The sequence below is a fragment of the Camelus ferus genome, chromosome 1 (genome assembly GCF_009834535.1).
Source record: "Camelus ferus isolate YT-003-E chromosome 1, BCGSAC_Cfer_1.0, whole genome shotgun sequence".
Classification (NCBI taxonomy): domain Eukaryota; kingdom Metazoa; phylum Chordata; class Mammalia; order Artiodactyla; family Camelidae; genus Camelus; species Camelus ferus.
This window is the reverse complement of record NC_045696.1, coordinates 27661895-27686537: the sequence shown is the minus strand read 5'-3', so window position 1 is coordinate 27686537 and position 24643 is coordinate 27661895. Positions and strand designations below refer to the sequence as shown.

Genomic DNA, 24643 nt, shown 5'->3' with positions numbered 1-24643 from the left:
AAATACTTCCTGAATGATTTAGTGGGGAGTTCTGCGTGAATGATGGAACATAGCTAGAGAAAAATCAAATTTTCAAAATCCATTTTTCTCTTGAATTTTAACTGATGCCTTATGCACCTTTTCCCCTATATAAACTCAAAACTGACACATTAAAACAAAAATAGAATGTGTCTTTTCTCATTTCAAGAGGCAAATATGTAGGATTTTTTTCATTAGGAACTATTAAATGATCCTTTTAAAATCGATTCCTAATTTGGATGAATTATAATAATAGCTAACATTTACTGACTTACTTTGTGTCTGGGACTATAGTAAGATCTTTACAAATATTTGCTGATTTAATCCTCAACACTCCTATGAACTCAGTACTATTATTTCACATTTTGTAGATGAAGAAACTGAGGCAAAAATTTAAAAAGATAAAATAACTTGTCTAAGTTCACAGAGTCAGCTGGTGATTCCTAAACACTACACTGTATTGAATAGTTAAATAAACAGTAAAACAAACTTAGCTTCAGTGATTCCAAAATGCTAAGTAAATTTTTTGGTATTTTGACTGAATTTAACAAATTTCTATGGCTCTGACTTGAATATCACTCAATGTGTTAACTAGCAGTAGTGATTGGAAACGTGCTTTATTAACACACTTGGGGGAAATGGTAATAAATGTACCCATTCTATGACGAAAAAAGAGCATTGATTAAAAAGATAAGGAGGTCTGAGTTTTTATTCAGAATCTCAAATGTGATCACCATAGCCCACAGCCAGACTTCTCCCTCTACGAAAGAGGAATGACCCTATTTCTTCTTGGTATCCCAACATAACGTTAGTGCTACGGAAGGAGAACGCCATTAACACAGGTATTACTGCTGTGCCATTTCTGCCCTTAAAATGCGAGATGTGTCTGTTCATGCAAGCAGGGCAGCTGGGGCCACCACCTGTTAACTAACTTCAAGCACCGTTTAATTAGCCTGTGTTGAAGTCACCGTATGCTTTGACTGGAAGGGAGTGGAACAGTAGCAGATGCTAAGCACAATAAAAGAAAAGCCCTTGAATACCAGGGCAAAGTGGGTGGAGAGAATAACAAAAAAGTCAACAGACGGAGAGAGCCAGAAATACTAGTAAAATGGACCGGAAATTAACTCTCACAGATAAAGTTCAAGGGAGCAAATCTCTGCAGATTAGATTCCGTCCCACCAAGGTATCTGTCACACCAGAGGTAATTGATGATTTGACTTGAGCATTTTGAATAAATGCAGGATTCAACTGGACAATTGGCTGAGTTTCTCATTCTATAAAGGGATAGTCATCACTTACTATTTCCATGAAAACCTCCGTGACTTTCTTAGACCAAACATCCAGGCATCAAAGAAAAAAAGCATGATGAACCTTCATTTTCCCAATTATTTTAAGAGCTCTACTTTGTCAGTGTTTCCACTAGAAGAGATCTGGAAACAAATAGTTTTAAAGTTATGAGCATTTCTCCATCAATAGAATGATTTCCATACAGAAGGCACTTTATCTTGTTTTGTCAAATTAAGTTGAATTTAAATGAGTTAAAAGCATCGTCTGGTGACATTTGTATTCTTCTGAGTTGCAGGCTTATCCATTAATGCATTTACCTTCCTAGGAGTATATTTTATGTTAATAGAATTTTTATAAATAGATAGAGACATATAAAGAAATATATATCTTTGTTTTTTCTGTTTTTGCTTATATGGTTTAAGTCTCTATTACTGAATCAGATTTTATCGACCTAATGTGACTGGATCTACCACAAATTAGCTCAAACAAAATTGTACGTGGGAATTTTCATGCAGTTATTTTTCCATTTTTTTTTTTCAGAATTGTAACACTTCTGCAAGTTCAAAAATAGAATGTGGTATTGGAAACCAAATATTAATTCCAAATTTGTATTTAATTACTTCAGTTTCAAGAATAGTCTCTCAGAAAAATCCTTTCCATTTTTTCAGATCAGGATATATCTATATCTATATCTAAAATTACTCAAATCAGAGAGAGCTAATAGAAGCAAAAATACAGTTCACTTACCTGGAAATATTTGAATACCTTTCATGTTTATTTATATTATAACCTCTTTCAGTTTTGAGAATTATCATCATGTATTATACTTTCCTTTATATCTGGCTTGTCATAGGTGGATATTTGTAACTCATCCCTCTTTATCATGCAAGAAGGACAACTTTCACCAGTACAGCACTCATCTGATTTAAGTTAAACAAGATTCTGTTTCCTAGAGCATATGTTTACATGGCGAGTGGGGACGGGATAAAGATAGTATTCCATCAGCAATAGTAATTTATCATAATGCAGTTTTGAACTAAATTTAGAGTGATTATAACTTTAGGTAGATAAGTATATAACAAAGTCCTAAATAAAGGAGGTAATTCATTCATTGAGAAAAGTTACCGCCATCTTAAACACTTGACTCCAGCAAAATTGTGCCTCAGTGATTCATCCAATCATTCAGCAAAAATGTACTGATTACCTACTCTGCTTTTAGCACTCTCCTAGGGTTAAGCACACTAAGATGAGTAAGTCATGACTGTTTTAAGTGCCCTTAAGCTTATCCCAAGACATAAATCTTTGTTGTTAAAAGAACAGCAAAAAATGTAATTGCCAAAACAAAAAGAATCTGAGTTCATCTTGATTTTATTTAGTTAGTAGTTTAGTCTCCAAATTGATATAATGAAAAATACATTTTCAATATCTTATAATGACCTATAATGAAAAAGAATATGAAAAAGAATGTATATATGTTTAACTAAATCACTATGCAGAAACTTAACACAACATTGTAAATCTACTATATTTCAGTTAAATAAATAAGTATAAATAAAAATATGTGGGCAAAGCCTTATTTTAATAATAAACCCTATTTTAATAATGTTATTGTATATCTAGTTTAAACACAACCAAGTACCTTATAAACTGCTTTCTTTTATCTTATCTATAAAAGAAGACAGGGAAGAAGCCATGTGATGTACTTAATGAAGTTCAGAAACAGATTTGTGAAATTACTCATTCGTACTCAGGAACTGGAAAAGAATCACTAACCTGGTGTCCCATTGCCTATATTCTATTGAAATTCCATCCAGTTCCTAGAATTAGATTGATGAGCAAAGAAAGTACAGTGAAATGTCATAGAGTGGAAAGAGTTGGTTCTTTGGAGTCAGAAATCATTTGGAATCAAATTCCAAATTCACTGTTTCCTAGTTGTATGACAGAGGCGAAAGGAATTCTCTGAGCTTTAGTTTCATCATCTCTAAAATGGGAACATTGATGATGTGGATCATAATCATGATGATGACTATGATCTGGATAGAGCTGTACAAATTATGTGAGAAAATATGCAAACACATAAAATGATATAGTTCATATTCAATAAAATAAAGCATTGTGTAAATATTATTTGAGATGATAATTAGTACAGTTTTTTACTTTTGTTTCTCCACATATGACTCATTCAGTTGTCTAATTGCCTAAACCAGAAAATGAGAAAAAAATTACTAACATTTAATTTGAGATCATTGTATAAAGTCTATTTTTTCATTTAATACAATCCCAGCATCTCAGGTCATGGTTACAATTACCTAGTTTATCATGGAGATTATTTTAGTTCAGTCAAATACCAAACCACTCTGAATTTTTTCTTTCTTCTCAACAGTGTTGGATGATAAAGTCTTCAACTTGAGGAAGAACCATCCATTCACTAACACTTTTATTTGAATATATATTTTATGTCAATTTTAACATTTTGGTTTACTTTATCTAAACAAGTTTTCTAATAATCATTAAATCATTATTCACATGGATCATAATAATCCTGTTTCCTTTATCTTTGAAAGAAATAGAGGGAAGCAACCTTGATTTTCCTTATAATAGCAAAATTGGAGATGGTTGTAACACATTCTTTTATCTCTGTTACCATATTGCTGCTTAAAAAATGAAGTTTCAGTCAACATTTTGTAGCACAATTTTAGAACTTGATACATATCATAGTTAATATTCTATAGCATATAGACTTCTGGAAAAGTCATTCAGTCCTCATTGTAAATGAATTTTTTTATTTGCTTCATTCTCTGAATTTTTTAAAGCAGATACTTCCTAAAAGCACTCACTGATTTTTTTTTTTATCTTAGTCTCTATAAATATAACTCTCATTTCTCCCCTTATTCCCAGTTCAAAAGCATGGCGTAAATAATAATGTATTTTCCATAATTACTTTAACCACACATGATGAAAGCAGAAGTTTGGGTTTAACTTTGATTTGAACTTGTCAAATTGTGACATAAATTTAATGCTTCACAAATAAAGTTTTTGTACTTAATTTTATAATTCATTGCCTGGGTTTCTAATTAAATGTTCTCAGTACTCCATTTAAAGTACCCATTCCCTGCATTCCTCTTGATTAGTGGGAAAGGATCAATGTATATTGATCCAATTTGTAGAACACAATTCTCATATTGATAGTAGTTTATATTCATTTGCTTTCCCCTAATCTTTTATTAATGGTCATCTTCAAAATGTCAATTAATGCCAAAGCCCTGCACAGTGATAATGCAAATCTATAAAGAAACTGGCTTGACACTTTACAGTAGGGCAAAAAAAGAAGCCATTATATGTAATGTATATTTACATAACTGAATATGACAGAAAGGAAGAATAAAGGTGAAAATTCTAATGTTCTGAGCTGTGAATTTCATGCTCAGTTAAAAAGCTAAAAATAAATAAATAAAACTGAATTTAAAAAACGGACTTCTCTCTACATTTCCGCAAAGTAACACCACCATAGTATAATGAGCAAGTTAGAGAAATATGGGCTGAACAGGTAGTACAAATATGAGCCTTTGTGCTACAAAAATATTAGCTGTTTTACACATATCACCAATGCAAGGGAAGTTTCACTGCATGAATTTCTGCTGCACATTATGGAGAAAGCTTTAGACCACTCAGTCTTCATCCACCATCCTTTGAACTTTTTTGAATATTTTTCACGATAGATTAGTTGTTAGTAATGTGCCATATTTGCTGCAGTGCTCTCAACATACTTTTCTGAACCATTTCAAAGTAAGTTAAAGGTAATTCACATGTGTGCCCTAAGGATATTTTTTTTTCTGTTGATTTCAAGTTGGATCTTAAGTATTGATTAAATTCAGGGCAAGCATTGTTAGTAAGAATGCTTCATAGGTGAGACTGTATGTTGTATCACACGATTGTCTGTCCACTTTTAGTTACCAACTATTGATGATACTAAGTTTGGTTACTGAGTTCAAGCAGTAACTGCCAGATCTACCCATTATAAAAGTAAACTTCCCCCTGTGCAGTTAGCAAGTAATCTCTGGGGTGATACTTCTGGCCCTATGAAATATGCTTTCCTCTACCACTTTTCACCCAAATGGATTTATTATCCATCAGTGATGTTTGTCTGAATGGATTATTTTATCAGAGGTTGCTATATCGTGATTTTTCTAATTCAAATTTTCCATTATGTTTTAACATAGGTGTTGAGGAAATCTCAATAAAGATATTGTTATAGAATAACAAAATTCAAATTTACCACTTAATTTACCATTAAAGAAAGTTGTACCACCTTTGATAAATTGTTATCTCTAAGGATAAAGTTTAATTTCCATTGTAAAAGAAGCTATAAATCTTTTTTCTTTTTTGTCACTGCTGTTGCTTGTATTAAATCTGTGTAAGACTGTTACAAGAAGGTCCACTCGTATGTTCTATATCTTAAATGATGTGTATATTATATGATTTTTGTGTAGGTACACATATAACCATATGTGGTTTTACATATGTGCATCTACAGGTTTAAGTTTGGCATACAACCCACTCCAAAAAAATAAAAATAAAACTACGTAGCAAAATCTACTGTAAACAATAAGCCCACAAGCCAGAGTTCAGTTTTAACCACAGATATTAACACTGCACTGAATTGCAAAATATTAAAAATATAGCAGAGTGATAACTTTCTTAACATAGTTGGGGAGAATAGGGGAAAAGGCGGTTGGAGGAGAAGACGATGAGTTCAGTGTCCAGTGAGGGAAGGTGTGAGGTTTCCTGGAATGCTCACGAAGTTGAGCAAGGGAAGATAAGATTGGGTCATTGGTAGAACATCTAACCAAGAAGTGAAAGAACTGCATTATCTTGTAAAAAATAGTTGAAGCCGCGATGAAGACAGCTACAGACAGCACCCTGAACAACACAAGCATTTAAAGGACATCGGAGGGAAAGGGGCTTTCACAGTTGAGACGTTGGTTCTGTGCCCCACAGATTAGAAATCGAATTGAGATTTAGAAAACAGCTTAAAAAAAAAAACTAACATGAAAGCAAAGACTTAACTGTAAAATTGGAATTGGTTATGTTGAAAAGCACTGAAGGCCCATGACCACTAAGTTCAGATGAATCTACGTATCTGATGGAAGATTGTTGTGGGGGTCCAAATGACCTATTTCTAACCTTGAATGTCTATAATTTCATGACTCAAGACTTCCTTTTATATTGAAAAATGCTTTATTTGCTTTTACAGATATTAGGGATAGATGGAGTAAAATAGCATTTTGAGGTAATTTATACAGTTTTTTTTTTTCCTGACAATGATAGTGGTGCAGAAAATGCAAGTTTTGTATTTTCCAGTTGTTTTGTATACTAAAGCCTATCATTTAAGTGAGAGTTGCATTTCTGGTTATTCATTAATTCACTTACTATCTTAAAGAAAAAAACAAGCAAACAAACACTGTTGAAGCCTGTGCAATGTTGCAGGTCCAATGACGGTCTGAAACTCAGCCTCTGTACCCCACCTACCAAGCTGAGACTCGAGGACAGAGTTCTAGATGAAGTAGAAAAGGCAGCTTTATTTCTTTGCCAGGCAAAGGAGATCATAATGGGCTAATGCCTCCAAAGCTCTGAGCCTGCCAGAGAGAGAAAGTGGAGGTTTTATAGTAAGAGTCCAGGGGACCGCGTATTTCCATAGAGATCACATACAGGGTAACAGCTTGTTGCAAAGTTATCCTTGTTTTTGCAGATGCAGCAGTCCCCTTTCTTCTTCTGGGTATGATGCTCACCTCCGGTTTTGGAACTCTTCTAAGATTCTTGTGGCCAGAATGAAGGTGCTGAGGAAAGGGGTCTGTAAAAGAGAAAAACCTGTGCAGTTTAAAGTCAGGTTGATATATGCTTCTGGCATTCTAGGCAGGCTTGAGACCTCTTGAGGCAGTGTTTGCACAGGCTGGGACAACAGAATACAAAGAAACTGTAAGGGGCTAAAGATAGCTGCAGACATGCGCAGCTGGGGTGAGTTATGAACAAGATGCACAAAACACTCGACTGCTGTTCCTGCAGTGTCGGGAGCAAAATGAGGGGAATGGGCAGATCATCCAAGACCCCCCCTCCCCTCCAGCCTAACCCTGGTCAGCAGAAGCATGAGAAAAGCCATTTAAACTACTACACAGTTAAGCAGTTACAAATACCATTTGGACACCGATGACAATAGGGTCCTGCTCAGTTACAGGTGCAGAAATGTGAGGCAGACAGATTCCCAGATCCCCGGGAAATTCAGTCTTGTGGGGTGACAGCACCCCGAGTGCCCCGAGGGGGGCGTTCATCAGTTGCAGCCACACCTACTTCAGTTCAGGCCCAGACGGCCCCAAATACAGATGAGGGGCGCAAGACCTCCTTCAGACATTGTCAGCACTGAGCAGTCTCTTGCCTCTTTATGTTCTATTCCACAGATTCTGCATAATCAACACTATCTAACAAAAACTTTAAACAGGTATCTCTTGGACTCCCTTTGAATTAGCCCTACAGCTCACATGCCGTAAGTCAAGTGGTTATTTCCTGTTATAATAATCTTTTGACAGGAAGGAGGGGGAAGAAACACGTGGGTGAAGTTAGTAAAAACAGCATCATTTGTTTCCTTTAGGTCTAGCATATCAGGAACTAAAGGCAGCACTGGGTAGACAGGACGCGCTGTGACAGGTAGGGTAAGGCTCCTTGATTAGTGGTGCCGAGTCTGTTTTTTCCTGAGCCTAAGAAAGGCTCAGGGCGTGATGAGTGGGAACAGGAGAGCAAATTTAGAAATCACTTCGGGATAAGTTAGATGTAGGTGAAAAACCTACTTTAAACAGATTTAGGTATCTCTACTTCAAATGATAGTGAACTTCCTTTCCTCGTCTCCGTTGTTTTTGTAATAATGTCCTCATTCTCAGGGAAGGTTTAATAACAAAGGGTACACAGGCCTTATCCCCAGAGTCTTAGGATTCTGTACAGACAAACTGATTCAGCTCATGTCCTGGATTTGGATGAATTTTTACTGTATTTTTAACAGAGTGATGAGATTTGCGTGTATTCACATCAAATAAGCTATCCCATCACAAATTAAAAGTTGTTTTTCCTTTGAAAGGGGCATTTGTGACTAAAAATAAGTGGTCTGTAAATTTAAGGTTGACCCTAAACACGTTGTATCTTTTAAAACAAGACTGCAAGCAGGGATGGTCCCTGAAAAGCCTTTTTAATACATTTGAACTAGCACCTTCTGTTTCTCTTTCTACAGCAACCTCGTTTACTTGGTTAGTCTGCCTGAGTAAGGATACTTAGTTTGTGGTGGAATATTGTGCTTACACTGCTTCAAACACACACACACACACACACACAAAAGCCCATTTCCCATTCTCTCCTACTGATGTGACTTAAATCTCTGACCTAAACAATGTGTGCATACAAATAAGTTAACAGGCTGGAGGGGTAGCTAGTGGACTGGTTCCCTGCTCCTACGACTTCCAGAGTCGATTTTAAGGACAAACAGGACAACAGCCATTGCTGCAAAGGCAAGAATGAATAGAGCGATAATGAGCCCTTTTTTCTCCCTTTAGTCTGCAGAGATCTGAGGCTCTTTTCTCTTCATTTTAGCCACACCAGGTTAATTATATGACACATGGATTGGAGAGGAGAGAAGACAGGGGTGTGCAGTGGTTACAGATTCAGTTTCTTGTAATAACATATGATGGAAAAGAATATGAAAAGAAAAAAACATATGTGTATGTATATGTATAACTGAATTCCTCTGCTGTACACCTGAAACTAACATTGTAAATCAATTACACTTCAGTAAAAAGTGAAATTTTTAAAAAATAACTCCGTGCAAAAAGCTGCAAAACAGACTTATGTTGGACTTTTTATCCTCTTTGAACATTTTCTACATCATCCCTGAATTGCAGTATCTAAGACAAAATGTGCCAACCTAGCTAAAAGGACTCCGAGGAACACAAAATTAATGACCCTGTGATGTTTCGAGAGAGGCATTACCTGCGTGTACTCGCTGCCTCATTCTTAAGTGACACACTTTCTTCCTCGAGTAAACAGCTGTGCTTCTTCACTGCTTGAACTGGGAAATCCTCTGTCGACGGCGTTTAAGGTGATAAAAAGCCTGCAGAACACAACTTGAATGACCTATGACTCTCCAGTATTCGATTTCGGAGGTACACACTTAGCTTTTATGTGTCTGTATCTGCTTATCAGCTGTGGAGCTGGAGACTCTGCATCTAGCACACAGAGATAGGACACAGCCAGTGAAATGACTGGCGTCCCTGGGCTTCTATGTATATTGATACTGTGACGTAGCTTCTGGGTATTGGAACTTAAGTGCCGTCGTGCTTAGCTGCATCTCTCAAATTCTACCTGGGGAAATTACTGTAAAATTGGAAAAACATAAAAATTTTAGTTAAGGAAAAGAAGAATGAATGAATGAAAATACTTATCTGCATGATGGTAATACAGAGCCTCAAACAGTTTGGAATGTTTTAAAATATTCAAACCCACATGTGCAAAGTTAAGTCTCATTTTACATAAGCATTCTTTCCAGTAAATTTATCTCCATCCTTTAAGATGACAAATTATTGCCTTTTGAAAGATGGGATGTTGCACCGCTTTCTTTGCTGTTGCTCAGGAAAAAAGTATGACATTTTTATCATCCACCCTCTTCTTTGACAAGATCCTCTTTTTCCCCACACCCTCCCCTCCACCCATATGAGGTACAATCCCTTGAGTCTATAATTGGCAGGAGATGAAGCGATGATGGGGAGTGATCACAGTCAATAGCTTTGATTAACAATAAGGTAGAAAATTAGCAATGCTAGCATTCAGCCACCCTGCCCTCTCCCTCCTCCATATGCTCCTTCAGTCCGCGCTGGCCGCCTCACAGAGGGCAGTCAGAGTCCCTTCGCCAGCTTTGAAGTGCAGCAAAGGTGCAGGCAGAGCAGAGAATTAGGGAAATTAAGGAGCAGAAGTAAAAACTGTAAGCCAGGATGCTGAGACCTTCGCACGGCTTAGTGTACCGCAGGAGGGGCGAGGAGGACGTGTGCTGTGTGTTGTCCCTGTGTGTTTTTCTGTCACATGTGGATTTACTTGTGTCTGGACATGCTGTGATCGAAATGGCAACTACTGTTACTACTGTGACCCCATCAGCAGCTCTGGTGTTGTTTCCGACAGACCCTGAAGACCTAGAGAGGGGAAAGGACAACGGGACGCCAATCCCCACCTCTGATAACGATGACAATTCGCTGGGCTACACAGGTAGAGTGTTTCTTTCCCAAATACTATCTGTCCATTTTTCCAAAATACCTCCACCTCCATCAGTCATCAACCACCTGTGTAAAATGATCTTTCTAGTCATCCCTGCTTCCCGCTAACAACCCCAACAACTTCTTATCCTCATTTTCCAGACTTTCTTCATTCTTCAGCTGGGAGGTCATATTGCTAAAGTAAACACTTTGGAGAAGAGAAATTTAACATGAAAATTGCATGCATCCCTGCTGTCTAGTTTTAATATGAGATGCTTATCAGCCTGAAATTTTGATATTGCTAATATGTTTAGAAGGATCATATTTTCTTAGAGATTTAATACTTTAACTAAATTGCTAGCAAGAGAAATAAAAGGCTACCTTCAAGTAATTAGGGTTCAAAATTATTTGTACTTTTGTTTTTTTGTTGTTATGCCTGCAATCTTACAAACAGAAAGCAAACTCTTAACAACAGGGTTATAAATCATAATTACCAACTTATATCTCAGGATTGCATGACTTACTGTTCCTGATCTATGAACCACTTCTTAAATAGTTGCATGTATACATCAGCATGAAGGTAACAATTTAAATAATTGAAAGTATTGGGAATAATTCATATGACAAATGTCTAAAGATGATTAACCTGGAAATATGTAAGTGTTCCATGCAGAATTTGTAAGCATAGTTATAAATATAATTGCACAAGTTACACATTGAGACAATTTGACTAAAACTTTAGATATAAGCAAAGAATAAAATACACCTTTAACCACTGAATCAGATAATGATGTGACAATGGTCTTGTTGTCATAGCAGCTATTTATTGCGTTCTTTTCATCAGTTCTTGTTAGCACAGTTTATAGATTTTGCCAGGTTGTGGGCTGTGGCTAGGTTTTGTGTGTGTGTGTGTGTGTTGAAATAGCTGGAGTTAGAGGTAATAGAGAACTCTCCTGTATCATTACAATGTTACAGATGGTTGTGTTAAAAAGAGAATAACCCAACAGATAGCCCATCTTAGCATCAGATTATGATAAGCTGGTACTTTAGAAGCTTTCTTACTGTCTTCATAGCAATAATATTCTTCAGTATTGTACCTCATCTACAAAATTCAGGTTTTAAACACTTGGAATAAGTATACAAATTAATAGCACCTTTATGAGCAACTTTAATACTTATATTTATTTAGTCGTAGATAATGCATTCTTATTTTTCTCCTATTTTTCAACGTAAGAACTGAGATTGAAGGACCAGCAAATCAAAGTCCATTGGTGTTGAGATGGTGAGGGAGTTGGAATGATACTTTTCCAGAAACTTAGCCGGAACAAGAGTTGTAAATGTCATTTCTTAATACCAGAGGAGGTTCATATTTATGAATAGAGGGGTCCGAGGTAGTGTTCTTTCTCATGGGTATCCTCATTTGCCAGTGCATCTTAGTTCAATTCCCTTGTGCTCACCCAGTCTAAACAACTGCATTGTTCAGATACACTAACAGGGTTTGCTCTTTGTCTCTTATGGATTTCCTGAAAATTATACATTACCAATGCATAAATCATGTTGGAGTGTTGAATTAGGAAAACCTAAATAATAATTCATTTAAGACTAAACGTAACATTTTTTAATTCTTTGTTCCTATTTATTTTTCTCCATCGAGTCAATCAGTAGTCAGATTTCTGGTATTAAACATATCATTAGATGAATTAATACAAAGAGATAGTAAACTTACGAAATTTCTTTGTATTCTGCAAGGGAACTAGTTAAAGAAGCACATGTAAGGCAAAATGACTAGAAAAACAGTATTCTCAATAATCTCCCTCCTGAGACGGTATAACACTTTTGTACTGAAGGAAGTTTATTATGTGTATTTTATTTCAGTAAATTCTCAATTATTCAAGAACCTCTTTACTATATGAATAAAACATGCTATTTGTGTCTCTTTCACTTACATATTGACCATTTCTTTGCTGATTAAAGCCTTCGCTGGAAGTGATAAAAATTAAATAGAAAAAAGTGGTTTTTGTCCGCTTGATAGCCATTATAAAGCGGTCAGTTGGCTCTGAAATTGGCGTAGTCACACAAAGCATTAAATGAAACCACTGACAAATTTGTGTTTGTGTGTGCAGGTGTGTGGTGTGTGTGTGTGTGTGTCTGAGTGTGTGTGAATTCTCTTTACTATAACCATCAATAATTGAGCTGATAGGATATTTTACACAAAAGGTAATTCAGTTCAGAGGGAAGCGAGATGGCCTGTGTGCTCAGCAACATTTTTACGTATTTATCATAAATTGTCTAGAGTTTAGTAACTCTGGATATGGCAGCAAAATTACTGTTAGAGATAAAATATAAATATTAAGCCGCTTGGAGAATATACAAAACAGTTGTCAAATAAGTCATTGAGATGAGTTAGCTGCAAGCTACATTTCCTGTGAAAGTTAACAAGTAAATGTATCTGGTATTGTTTGTGACACCTGTATCTTTTTGCACAGTATCTCAAAATGACTGTGCAAATTGTATGTACTGGTATACTGGATGTTTATTTTTTTAGTTCATGTTGCTTCAAGTCATTGAGCTGACATGTAAGACTTTTTTCTTCCCCCTAACATGCATATATTTAAAGAAGAAAAGCTTCCCAGAAGAAGCCATACAATTCTGGAAAACATATTTTGGGGAACATGAAACAGTTCCAAGGAAGATCACCAGTTCACTAACATGCCCATTCACACACCCCAGTTCTCCCTTTTTCTACCACTACAAAGAGTACAATTTCCACTGCAAGCTAATTTGTCACCACAACATCTGCTCTGTTACTCAAACCATTTGGGACCACTACTATCAAATTGACCCATCAAACTAGAATCCACAGACCTCATATCCTACACATGAATTTATTTTTTTTTATTATCAATCTAGTCAACAAATGATTATATCTTGTAATAGTATTTACCACTTAATCCATGTACTACACTTATCTAAATTATATAAGGGATTTAATTGAGAAGCCCAGGAAAATACAGTTTCACAGAGTTTAGGGAAGAAATGTAAATTGATTTCTTTTCTCCTTAACATCTCCAGATAAAATACTATAAATTCATGTAAGGTTTGAAAACGTTTGTTTCTCTTCTACTAATCAATGATTACAGAACAATTTCTAAGGTAGCATGGTAGTGCGTTACTAACGTAGAAATCAACTTTATTTATAGAGAAGTAGCCTACTTTCTGTTTAGCCAAGCATGTCATAAATATTGGGGACTTTTAACACTTCAACGTGTATAGCTTTTGTTACAAGAACAAGTAAGATGGGGTTTCAAATCAGCACTTTGTGGGGTCAGACACACATCTTAAAGAGGTTGTATATGTAATAATCAATGATTTTCTTAAAGGAGCTTCTAAATAGTGTACATTGTTTACTGACTTCTGGAAGTACATATGGTGTTTTACAAATATGAAAAAAATTAAGTAATATGCCTAATATTTAAATGTCTGAAATGTATACATAAGCTATGTACAGCTTTAGTGAATGACACAAAGTTTATGAGTACAAAAAGTCTGTAAATTTGACTCATACTGTCTAGAATATATGCTTATTCCCCATTTCTACTCTTATTCCTGCTTACTGAAAATAAGATAAAGTGCCCCATCACCATAGATCCATTTTAAGGACTAGCTTCCTATATTTACAGTAGCATATTGGAAGAAAAGCCAAACGCAAATTTGAAAATCTTGAAACTAAATAATTATCAGAGCTATGTCAATGTCAGTTTCAGTAAAAATCTAGCCACAGAATGTCAGAAATCCCAGAGTAATTTCAAATGGGGGTAATGGAGTCTTCTACAAACCAACATTACTTCCAAGTATAGTTTGGTTATAATTCTGTAGTAGGAAACAAAGTATATGCTCTCTTATTTAAAAAAAGCACATCCTGGGCAAATTAGTATGTTTTCCCATATACACACAAATAACATCCCCCAAACTAGATTTGCCTCACATTTTGGAATCTCAACGAGTAACTATTATTGATGGTGAATTGATTCTTCTGTCGCTCTGCATTCTTAATGGTATAGCTTCAAGATTAAAATCAAACAGACACTTAAGTATGGCATGTATATTTTTTTAATTGTATGTATTGATTCTAATAACTGGTATTTATTATCATTTCATGTACACAACGAAGTTTTCTAAGCACTTTATATGCAGTAACTCATTTAATCCTCATAACAACCCTCTCAGGAAAGTGCTGTTATTAATAGCGACAGTGTCTGATGTCTGCTTCAATTGTCCAGAAGAGAAATAGTCCAAAATTAATTACACGTTTTCCAACACCACAGAGGTTGTAAGAGGTTGTTGAGGTTGTAGCTATAGGCTATATTTGAGCATATAGATAGAAATTAAATAGATTAGCCACGTTCCTTCTATACAGCAGCACAGTTCTAGTAAACATTATTTTAAGTTTCCACTAATTCTCATCCTAGAGTCATTAGCACAAGAACTAAATGCACATTTTTTTAAATCAAGTAAAACAAAAGCATTAAGGAAAATAAGCAGGTCCTACTCCATTCTTGAACCCACTTCCTTTAAACAACCTCATTTCTCACTCTTTTAGATGTTTCTTCTGATAATTTCCTTTCTATTTTAAAGTAGATTGCATCCACAAATACTTCTTAATTTGTCAGTGTTAGACATTATCTAGTGAGTCTTTTTTTGTTCCTACTCTCTCACTACCACATTCTTTGTTAAATTAACAGTCAAGATTTATATTGGTAATATTAAGCAAATTGTCCTTGTGTAAGTCTACTGCAGAGCCACGTAGAATACTATGATTACATTGCCCTCTTTGTACAAGATTGTTCATTTTCTGGAGTTAATAATTGCATTTTTAAACTTCCTAAACGCTTAATGATATCCAATATTCCATTTATCTAAGGCTTTTCCAGACATCTCCCTCATAAAACCTTCCAAGTTTTTTTTCCCAAATTGAATGGTTTCTCTCTAGACTGGGACTTTCCTTTATCAGTCTTTTATGTTGGTTCTCCTATTGCCTAGATATTTTCTTTCTTGGTTTATCCTCCTTTTAACAGAAGCCTAGTCTCCAGGAAGCATATCATAATAAAACTTTAAAAAATATCAGAAACAAGGAGTTTTGCTATAATGTACCTTGTGGTGGCGTGTCCATGTTTGTTTACTTACTTGTTTACCTTGATTATGCTGAGTACTGGTTGGGTCCTTTCAAATTGGAGAATCATTTATTTCAGGTATGGAAAATTTTATTAAATTATTCTTTGATAATGCCCCATCTCTGTATTCCCTACTGTCTTTTGGAATTGCTACCAGACCTCTTAAACTAGTTAATTGTCTCTTTTCTTTTCTAATTTCTAATTCTTTGTTGTTTTCTTTTCCACTTTCTGGGAAGCATCCTTGGTATCAGTTGTTCATCAATGCTTTTAGCAAATCTTCACTTGTTTATTATGTACTACATTTCTGAGAGCTTTTTTTAATTAATTCTCTGATATCTAAAGAGCTTCCATAAGTCAAGATATCAAGCTAATTTTACTGACTCTAATCAACTACATTTTCTACTAAACTTATGAATCTTCCAATATATGGTTAAAGCATTAAAAATCTGCCCAAAGTTCATCAGTTAAAGGTGAGAAAACTGAGACCCTTGAAGTTATTATGATTTAACCAAGATAGTATAGATATTTAGTAGTGATGACTTAACTAGAACCATGCCTCTCAAATCCAGTTTCAGTGCATTTTTTTAAACTAAAAATACACCACAAAGTTGCCAGGAAATGAGAAAATGTAAGAAAATAAGTTGCAGGACATATTAATACTACATTTTAGTGGTTACATATATTTTTAAGTACTTTATATTTGGCTCTAGAAAATAAAATACTAATTTACAAGTTCATACAAAATACCTGTTCTTTTCTGTATGAAATATTTGGATGATCTTTTATTCATGCACACTTCAACAAAATTCACATATTGAAGTGCCGGCTCTGGAGAGAGCATTGTACGAGGGCCATGGGGGATTTAAGTTTTAAATTCTATTAAGATCAATACCACACATGACTCTTCTTTGGATTGTGATATTTGGTGGCCTCCTCATTAATTTGCTGTTTGCAACTTGTGCATTCAAAAATTTGCACAATAGGGGAATTAATAAACATTTACTAAAATGATAAATTAAACAATCTCTACTTACTATTGACCCATATTGGAAATAAAATTATAGCATCATATCCATTTAACCAATAGGGTTAGTCTTTCAATACTTAAGGGAAAGAGACACAATTTTTCCCACATCTGTGAAGCTGTGGTTTGTTTTGAGCAACCTCAATTATTAGGCAATGCTGCCAACTCTCCAAAATTCTGCCAACTCTCCGAAATTCTGCCAATTATTAGGCAATTCTGCTAATTCTCTGAAAATATGAAAAGGAAGCAGATGAGACAGAAGATTGGGGTAATGGGTTACACGTATGTCTAATACTCCAAAAGTCTTTCTTTTTGAATTAAGAGAAAGAGAAAAAAATTACTTTTATAGTAATTGACAATAGGGAGCAGGCATGCCTTCCTGAAGTTTAAGGGACAGACATATGAGACATGGAGTCTTCATGAGAATTTGAACATTAAAAAGTAAGCTAAACTCTAATGGCAGTGGGATTCTATGAAAGATTTTAAGGTAGTTTTATTTCAATTATTTAGAAAATTTTAAACAAATTTTGTGTTGTCCTAATTCTAAGTCTAGAGTTTTTCATGAAAACCTTGGAAATTTAAGTCATTCCAAAAAGGTGTTAACTAAAGTATTGACTGTTTTACTTAATATTTGATAATGTTTTCAGTCTGAAAAATGTTACAGCTAAATATTTTGAGTTTCTGTTACACAGGAGGAAAGAGCAAAGGTCTAAGCTTCCTATAAAATGGCAAATCCTTGATTTTAATAGGAAAATTTTATTTAATTTCATTTTCTTCAGTTAGAAGTTCCAGTGGAGAAAATACTTTTCATGAATAGTTTTTACTTGAATTTTTGAAAGGATGCTTTCAATTTTTAAAATATATCCCAAAGCAACAAATTTTAGAGATGTGTAGATAAATAAACACACCCAGAAATTTAGGCACTCTTTAGGTGTGAATGACATCCTTAAGACAGAACACCTATACATATGAGGGATTCAGATTCAGAGTTTTTAAAGAAGTTTAAGAATTTTTTAAGAAATAAACAATTATTGTAGTAGCTACAGTAAAGTGGACTCCCTAAGTATCTCAATAGTTCAGTAAGAATCTTCGTCTACCTAGCAATTTATGCAAAATAATTAACTTTTTAATTTAACTATTCTCCAATGTGACTACAGAGGCATGGCTTTAGATATGACTCCCCACTAACCTGGTAAGACATATCCAGGCTTAAAACCTTCCAAGCCATGGACGCCAACAGCATGACACTCAACTTCCAGCCAGGAACTGTCAGCACACAGTCATGGACAGAGTCTCATTACTGCACGGCTTTAGATCCCTGCTTAACGTTCTATGCAAATCATCCCCCTGAGCCAGGCTTTTTTGTTTCAGCTTTTCCAATTCATAAAAAAGAAATAATATTTGGCAGTCCACTAAATTTTTTGAAACTTAAAAGATAATTGGCTAAACTTTCCTAATCTCTAATTTTTGGAGAGAATTTTAGGCAGTGATCATTTTTTTCTCCTTACATTCATTCCTGTAGAATTTTTTTTTCACATTTCATTGACTTCAGTTCAACTTCAGTTTCTCAAAAAAAGTTAATATTTAGAGGGCGATGTAATCAGTACACAAGCTTTTGCTATAAAAATATTATTCTATTATCTTACATTGCTGTAAGAAACTATTGAATCAGCTAATGGTTGATACTATAGTTAAGGGTGCGTACTCTAGTAGGTTATGCTGTGGTCACAAGCAAAAACTAAATTTCCATGGCAACACAAAATAAGTGTGCCAAGGAAATGAAACAAAAATGTATGTCTTACTCAGGCTTTACATACTTGTAGGGGACTCTGTTCAACATAGTCATTCAGATCCCAGAGGCTGATAGATATGCCATCTTGACGCAGGCATCCATGATTATAGCAGCAAGAACAATCATGAACTGGCTTTGAAAGCTTCTGCACAGGAGTAACTTCTGCTCTTCTATTTGTCCAAATAAAATCAGATAAGCATGCTTAATTTCAAGAAATTAGGCCATGGCCCTTGAGGGAGAAATAACTAGAAATACTTGGTGGAAAATACTAAGCACTGCTAGACTAATAATGCAAGAAGCCAGAATTTCACCATTGGTTCATAATATACACTCTTTCCTTGAGGAAAGAAACCTAACTTCATAAGGCATCTAGATGGTTTCAAACTGAATATACTGAACATTCCATTGGTCATTCCACTGTTATTGAAGCCTGTAGTCAGTCTTTCCTTTCAATTCATTGCTGAAAAATAATTTCTTTGTTCAGAGCTTATTATGCTTAATAGTCTGATATAAAACAAGGCATAGAATAAATACATGGATGATGGATCTGGAAAAACATGGTGTGAAAGAAAATTTAAAAAAAAGAAAATTCATTCACAGAACATCTGTTCTAGTGAGGATACATCACTTATCCTGCCCTCATGAGCAGCTGGCTGGATGAACCTGTATGCTACTGGATCGTCTTGATGGTTCAGCATAACTCTGTGCTGTGGGCAGATTAGGCCTTCAGCAGTATTGGTGGCCATCCAGTTTTGTTGAGGGTAAGACTAAGTCTTTAAGCCTATGTAGAAGCCTCTTTCACTGCTACCCTAGACACACTGTTGATGAGCCAATTCTGCAAGCAGTGGGATTATGGAGAAAGAATTTGAATGACACATAAGTCAACATGGCCACCTATTTACTAGAAGCCTCCTATGCAACGCATGTTCTTTCTTAAGTGTTTACCCAGAACACTGATATCCTCAGTTCTGAATTCATTTCAAAAGGTCCATCTCATACCTGTTGCCCAGATTTTCTTGTTACATATCCTTCAAATTCCTCCCTTCTAATACCCCAAACATCCATCAAGCCCTTAAGCTACTATCCCTGAATCAACACCTCTAGTCATCTCTTCTTTCTCTAGTAGATCCGTACCTCTAGTCATCTCTTCTTTCAGGTAAAGTAGACGACCAGTTGTCCTATTCAAAGTTCTTCCCATAATCAGGATTCACTTTTCCTTCTTTCCTTCATGACATTCGTGTATGGGCTATAATGCAGCGACAATCACCTCCAACCAGTGCCAACATACCATGCAGAGCTGAACGCTTATCAGGCTCAGGTCTGCTTTTCCCCATCACCTGATTATGAGAAACACCCCAGGTGGCCGTATGTATGGTTTGGAGGAGAGGTGGCAGTGTAACAAGAAAAGATCATGAATGGGAGCAACCTGTGCATACAACATTGTTGTGCTGTCGGTACCTGCTTGAACCTATTCTTGCTTTGCCTATGATGGTTCCACTTGATAATAGTGTGCTACTGTGCACATTTGATTTCATGACTTAGAGGACCGCATATCACCCATTTCATGGCTGTTGCATGATATGGAGAGGAATTTAGGTTTCCTTGATCAGAAGTTCAATCACTTAGACCCAAGTTGCAAGACAAAAGCTGGATTTCAAAACCCTTTTTTTTCCCCAAAGAAGAAATTGCTTTTCCCTAAAGCACAAGGTGCTATATGCTGTGATTATACTGTTAAAACTTGCTAGAAGCACCATACCATGTCCCATCACTGCACAGTTGATTTCTTCTGTCATAGGCCCCAAATAACAAAGCTTGTTCACCCAGCATGCTGACCAGTAGGACAGCCTTCTTTTGCTCTGGGTCACACTCAAAGGGAATAGCATCTTAAGTGGTTGGTAAGTAGGAAGGAATAGCTCACCCAACTGTGACATATATTTCCTCCCTTATCTAAAAATACCCAACAAGCAGACATATTGCTGAAAATGTGAATCAGTATGGCAAGAATACCCTCCGTGACTGGACCCCCAAATTCACAGGAATAGTAGGCAGAGTCATATTTTTTATAGGATCTGTCTCCCATTCTTTAGAATGCTTATGCCTTACAAAGGCTTCTAGAGTAACTGGTGCTTACTGCTCACCAAGATTCACGAGCATGATTTCAACAATCTAGTGGACCAGGATGTTGACCTGGGGATAGTGATATGATCAAGGTCACAGAGGAATAAAGATAGTTGATGTAGGTTGACATAGCCCTTAGAGAATAAGATAGTGAATATGTAGACCATACCTGCCAAGTGAAAGCAGGATTATTCTAGTATCCTTTATTTACTGGAGAGAGAAGGATGCATTTGCCAGAAGAGTAGCTGCATTTCACAGTCAGGGTCTCTTTTAACTTTCTTTAGTAAGAGACAATATCTGGAAGAGTCTTTAATATTTAAATCTCCACCTAATTAATTAATTAATTAATGCAGTAATCATTGTCATTCTCCAAGACAGATCGTTGGCGGCTCTTCTGCACAGACCAAAGACACAGTTTAATGGGGAAAAGCTAAGGATAGACACCCACTGTGTATTTCAAGTCCTTGAAACTGGCAGTAATTGGCTCATATTTTCACAGAGAGAGTATTTCATTTGATTTCTTGATTTTATATGGAGCAGCAATTCTAAGGACTCCCTATTATAAAAGGAAAAAAGTCCTTATTCAGTGGGTCAGGGAGATGATTGTTAGTCTGCCAGTTGTTGATTCAACTTTGTATTCAGTAACTGAAAAGATCATCACGAGATGGATTTTCAGGCACACTGGCAGATGTATTAGGACTGAACTCTATCATTTGACTGATGAAACACAGTAGTGTTCCGGATCTCTAGGTATTAGCAGCATCAAACAGTCTGCATTTCCCTTTCTTCCAATCAGACATCTTGATAAATGAGCTTCCTTTGGAGAAGTCCAGGTATAAAGTTATAGCACATAAATTTGATGGCATTGTTTTGCCCCTTTTCACAACTACCTGGCCTCGCCTTCAGTTATGGGGCTCCCAACCCATGCACTGGGTGAGGGCTCGTGCTCTGGCAGTTGGGTAATGGACAGGCCAGGTCTTTTTTAACCACACATAGAATATTTTTTATTTATTTAAAGCTTAATTATACTTTGGTAACTTCATAACTATGTTAATTTTAGGGTTTCATGATCTGTAAACCACAGCGAAATATCCTTGGGGGTCAGGTGACTACTGTGAAAAACATGTCCACTTTGTCTCTGGCCGTTAACTGCTTGCTGCCATGGGGTCTTGGTCACTCCATGACCTTGTCATCCACGCTGAAATCAGGGAGCTCATTACAATGACAGTGCTTCCTAACTTCACCCCCAGCCTACAGAGAACAGAGTCTGCAGTGCTTTTCAGAGATGCAGGCGCTCCTCTCTTGAGTGTAGTACCAAATGCCTTGTCGAAGGGATTGTCTAATGGGCCCTTTCAGGACAGAGAATTGGAGGATGGGTAAGTATGTCACAAATGATAAATCCACTCAAACATTTGAATCTCTCTCTGTCAGCGCTGCCCAATAAAAATATAAATGCATGCCACAGATGCAAGCCACATGTGTACTCCCAAAGCTTCTAAAAGCCGTATTTTAAAACTCTGTAAAAAAGGAATAACTAAACTTGTTTTTAAAATTTCATTTTGTTTAACTAATATAGACAAGATATTATTATTTCAATGTGTAATCCATATTAAAATTATCATCAAGATAGTTTACATTTTTGGCACTCTTTTACACTCAAAGAACATCTTGATTTGGACCGGCCATATGTCTAGTGCTTGATAGTCACATGAATTCCTCCCTCTCCATTATGCCAAAGAATTTCAGGCATCTAAACTTTATTTACTAAACACGTCATTTGAGTCTAAGTTTCAGTCGAAACCAAACACACAGCTAGAACCATTTCCAGCAGTTCCAACTAGCCTTTTGATTCCAGAATCTCTGTTAAATCCAATCATATGAATAAATGCAGTCCCCTTAAAATTACTTGCCTTCTTTCCTGGTCTAGCACGTTTAGAATCATATCTCATAGATATTCTAAAGGATTCTGTTGGTATAAATTAGCAAAATCTAGTAAGCCTTCTTTCCCTGGATTAGGTATTATAGACCTATTGCAAATTCACCCTTCGCTCTGGAGGTAATTAGGAGCAGTAGGGCAGGGTGTGAGGTGGATGGATGGGTATCCTTTACCATGATGACTATCTCAGGGACTCCAAGGAAGGCAGATCCAGCTTCATCACAGGAAGAAAGCTCTTCCTGCTGGCAAGGGAGGATCCAGAGAATTGGGAGGGTTGGAGTACTCAGGTTTTTCCGAACCCACCCACATAATTCTATTCCAGTTTTCAGGTTCTTGCACTTTCCCCAGGCAATGCTCTTAAATTTTCACACTGGAGGCCCCAGTCCAGTAATGCTGCGTCAGAATTTCAGCCACAATAGCACTGAGGCTGTAAGTCACAAGATATCCTTTGGGCCTCCCATTATGCCTTGAGCCAAGAATTTAAAAACTGGGTATATCACTTCTCTAAATGATTCAGTGCAATCAGAAGCAGGCAGCCCACCCGCCTAGTCCTTGTGTTCTTTATTACTATCACAATAGCTCACTGCAGGAATCTCACAGTCCACCACAGCCTTGCCTCAATTGGCATTTCATTACGGGTGACCACAGGTGGTAACATCATGATGCTGTTTTGCCACTTTATGCTACAGACAAACAGGGTCTCCTTTTCCTTTTTTTTTCCTAATTTTAATTTTATTTATTTTTTAATTGAAAGCTAATTGATGATAACATATTAGTTTCAGGTTTACAACAATATGATTCACTATTTGTATATATTGCATGATAATTACCACAATAGGTCTAGTTAATATCCATCACATAAGTAGTTACCATTTTGTTTTCTTGTGATGAGAACTTTTAAAATCTACACTAGGGGCTCTTTTTCTGATTGCATTCAGATTTCACTCACTTCTAATCAAGCAGGTGAGTTAACACATCCCACATTGTCATCCTGGAGGTCCCAGCTTCTGCATGGTGGGCCTTTATTTTCAAAAACTAACAAAAGTTTTGGAAGGAGCTGGTGGAGTTGAAGGAACCAGAAATGTCTCTAGATACTTTAATAAGAAAGGGATTTAATACAAGAAATTAGGTGCTTGCAAAATCATTGGAAGAAGAGAAGCTAGACCTCTGAAATAATTTACCCAATAATGATTTACTTATCAGGTAAATCAGCTCAAGAAGTCTACCAGAGAAGCTATGTGTCAATCAAGAAAAGAGGTATCACTAAATGAGATATCAAGAGGCAACATAAATACAAAACAGAAACAGACTCATAGACATAGAATACAAACTTGTGGTTGCCAGGGGGGAGGGGGATGGGAAGGGACAGACTGGGAGTTCAAAATTTGTAGATAATGACAGGCATATGTAGAATAGATAGACAAGATTATACTGTATAGCACAGGGAAATATATACAAGGTCTTGTGGTAGCTCACAGCGAAAAAGAATGCGACAATGAATATATGTATGTTCATATGTAACTGAAAAATTGTGCTCTACACTGGAAATTGACACAACATTGTAAACTGACTATAACTCAATTAAAATTAATTAATTAATTAATTAATTAATAATAAAAAAGAGGCAACATGGAAATGAAATTACTTGACATTCAAGGTTTCCAAGTCTGTCAATGAACTTATTTCTGAAAGTGTAAAATATACCCAATTCACATTCACTGTGATAAATTACATCTTGTGTGCACTTAGCACTGTTTGTTTGGCATTATCTTGTGTAATCCTCATGGCGACTTGGCAGAGTGGGTTTTATTATCTATTTCGCAGATGAGGAAACTGAGTCAGAGACAGATTAAAGCAGTTTTCTTGATTTGCCACAACTGACAAATTCAGGGGATCTAGCCTCTCTTCTCATTTGCTTTTCATACCAAAGTAGGGGTTATCTGTAGTAAGCTTCATGTAATATTAATACCTGCAAAGTCAGCATGTATAAGCTTTCAAATTACCACAGTTATCCAATTA

General features: G+C 36.0%; 1 protein-coding gene across 7 annotated transcripts in view; it reads left to right on the top strand.

Moving 5' to 3' along the window:
- The window catches only part of ROBO1 (roundabout guidance receptor 1), a 1015952-nt gene that overhangs the window by 536226 nt on the left and 455083 nt on the right, over positions 1-24643 (top strand). For all 7 annotated transcript variants that reach the window (XM_032489632.1, XM_032489650.1, XM_032489636.1 and 4 more), the window contains exon 3: positions 10513-10596. In XM_032489632.1, coding sequence (XP_032345523.1) covers positions 10513-10596 — 84 coding nt within the window. The remainder of the gene's footprint in view (positions 1-10512; positions 10597-24643) is intronic.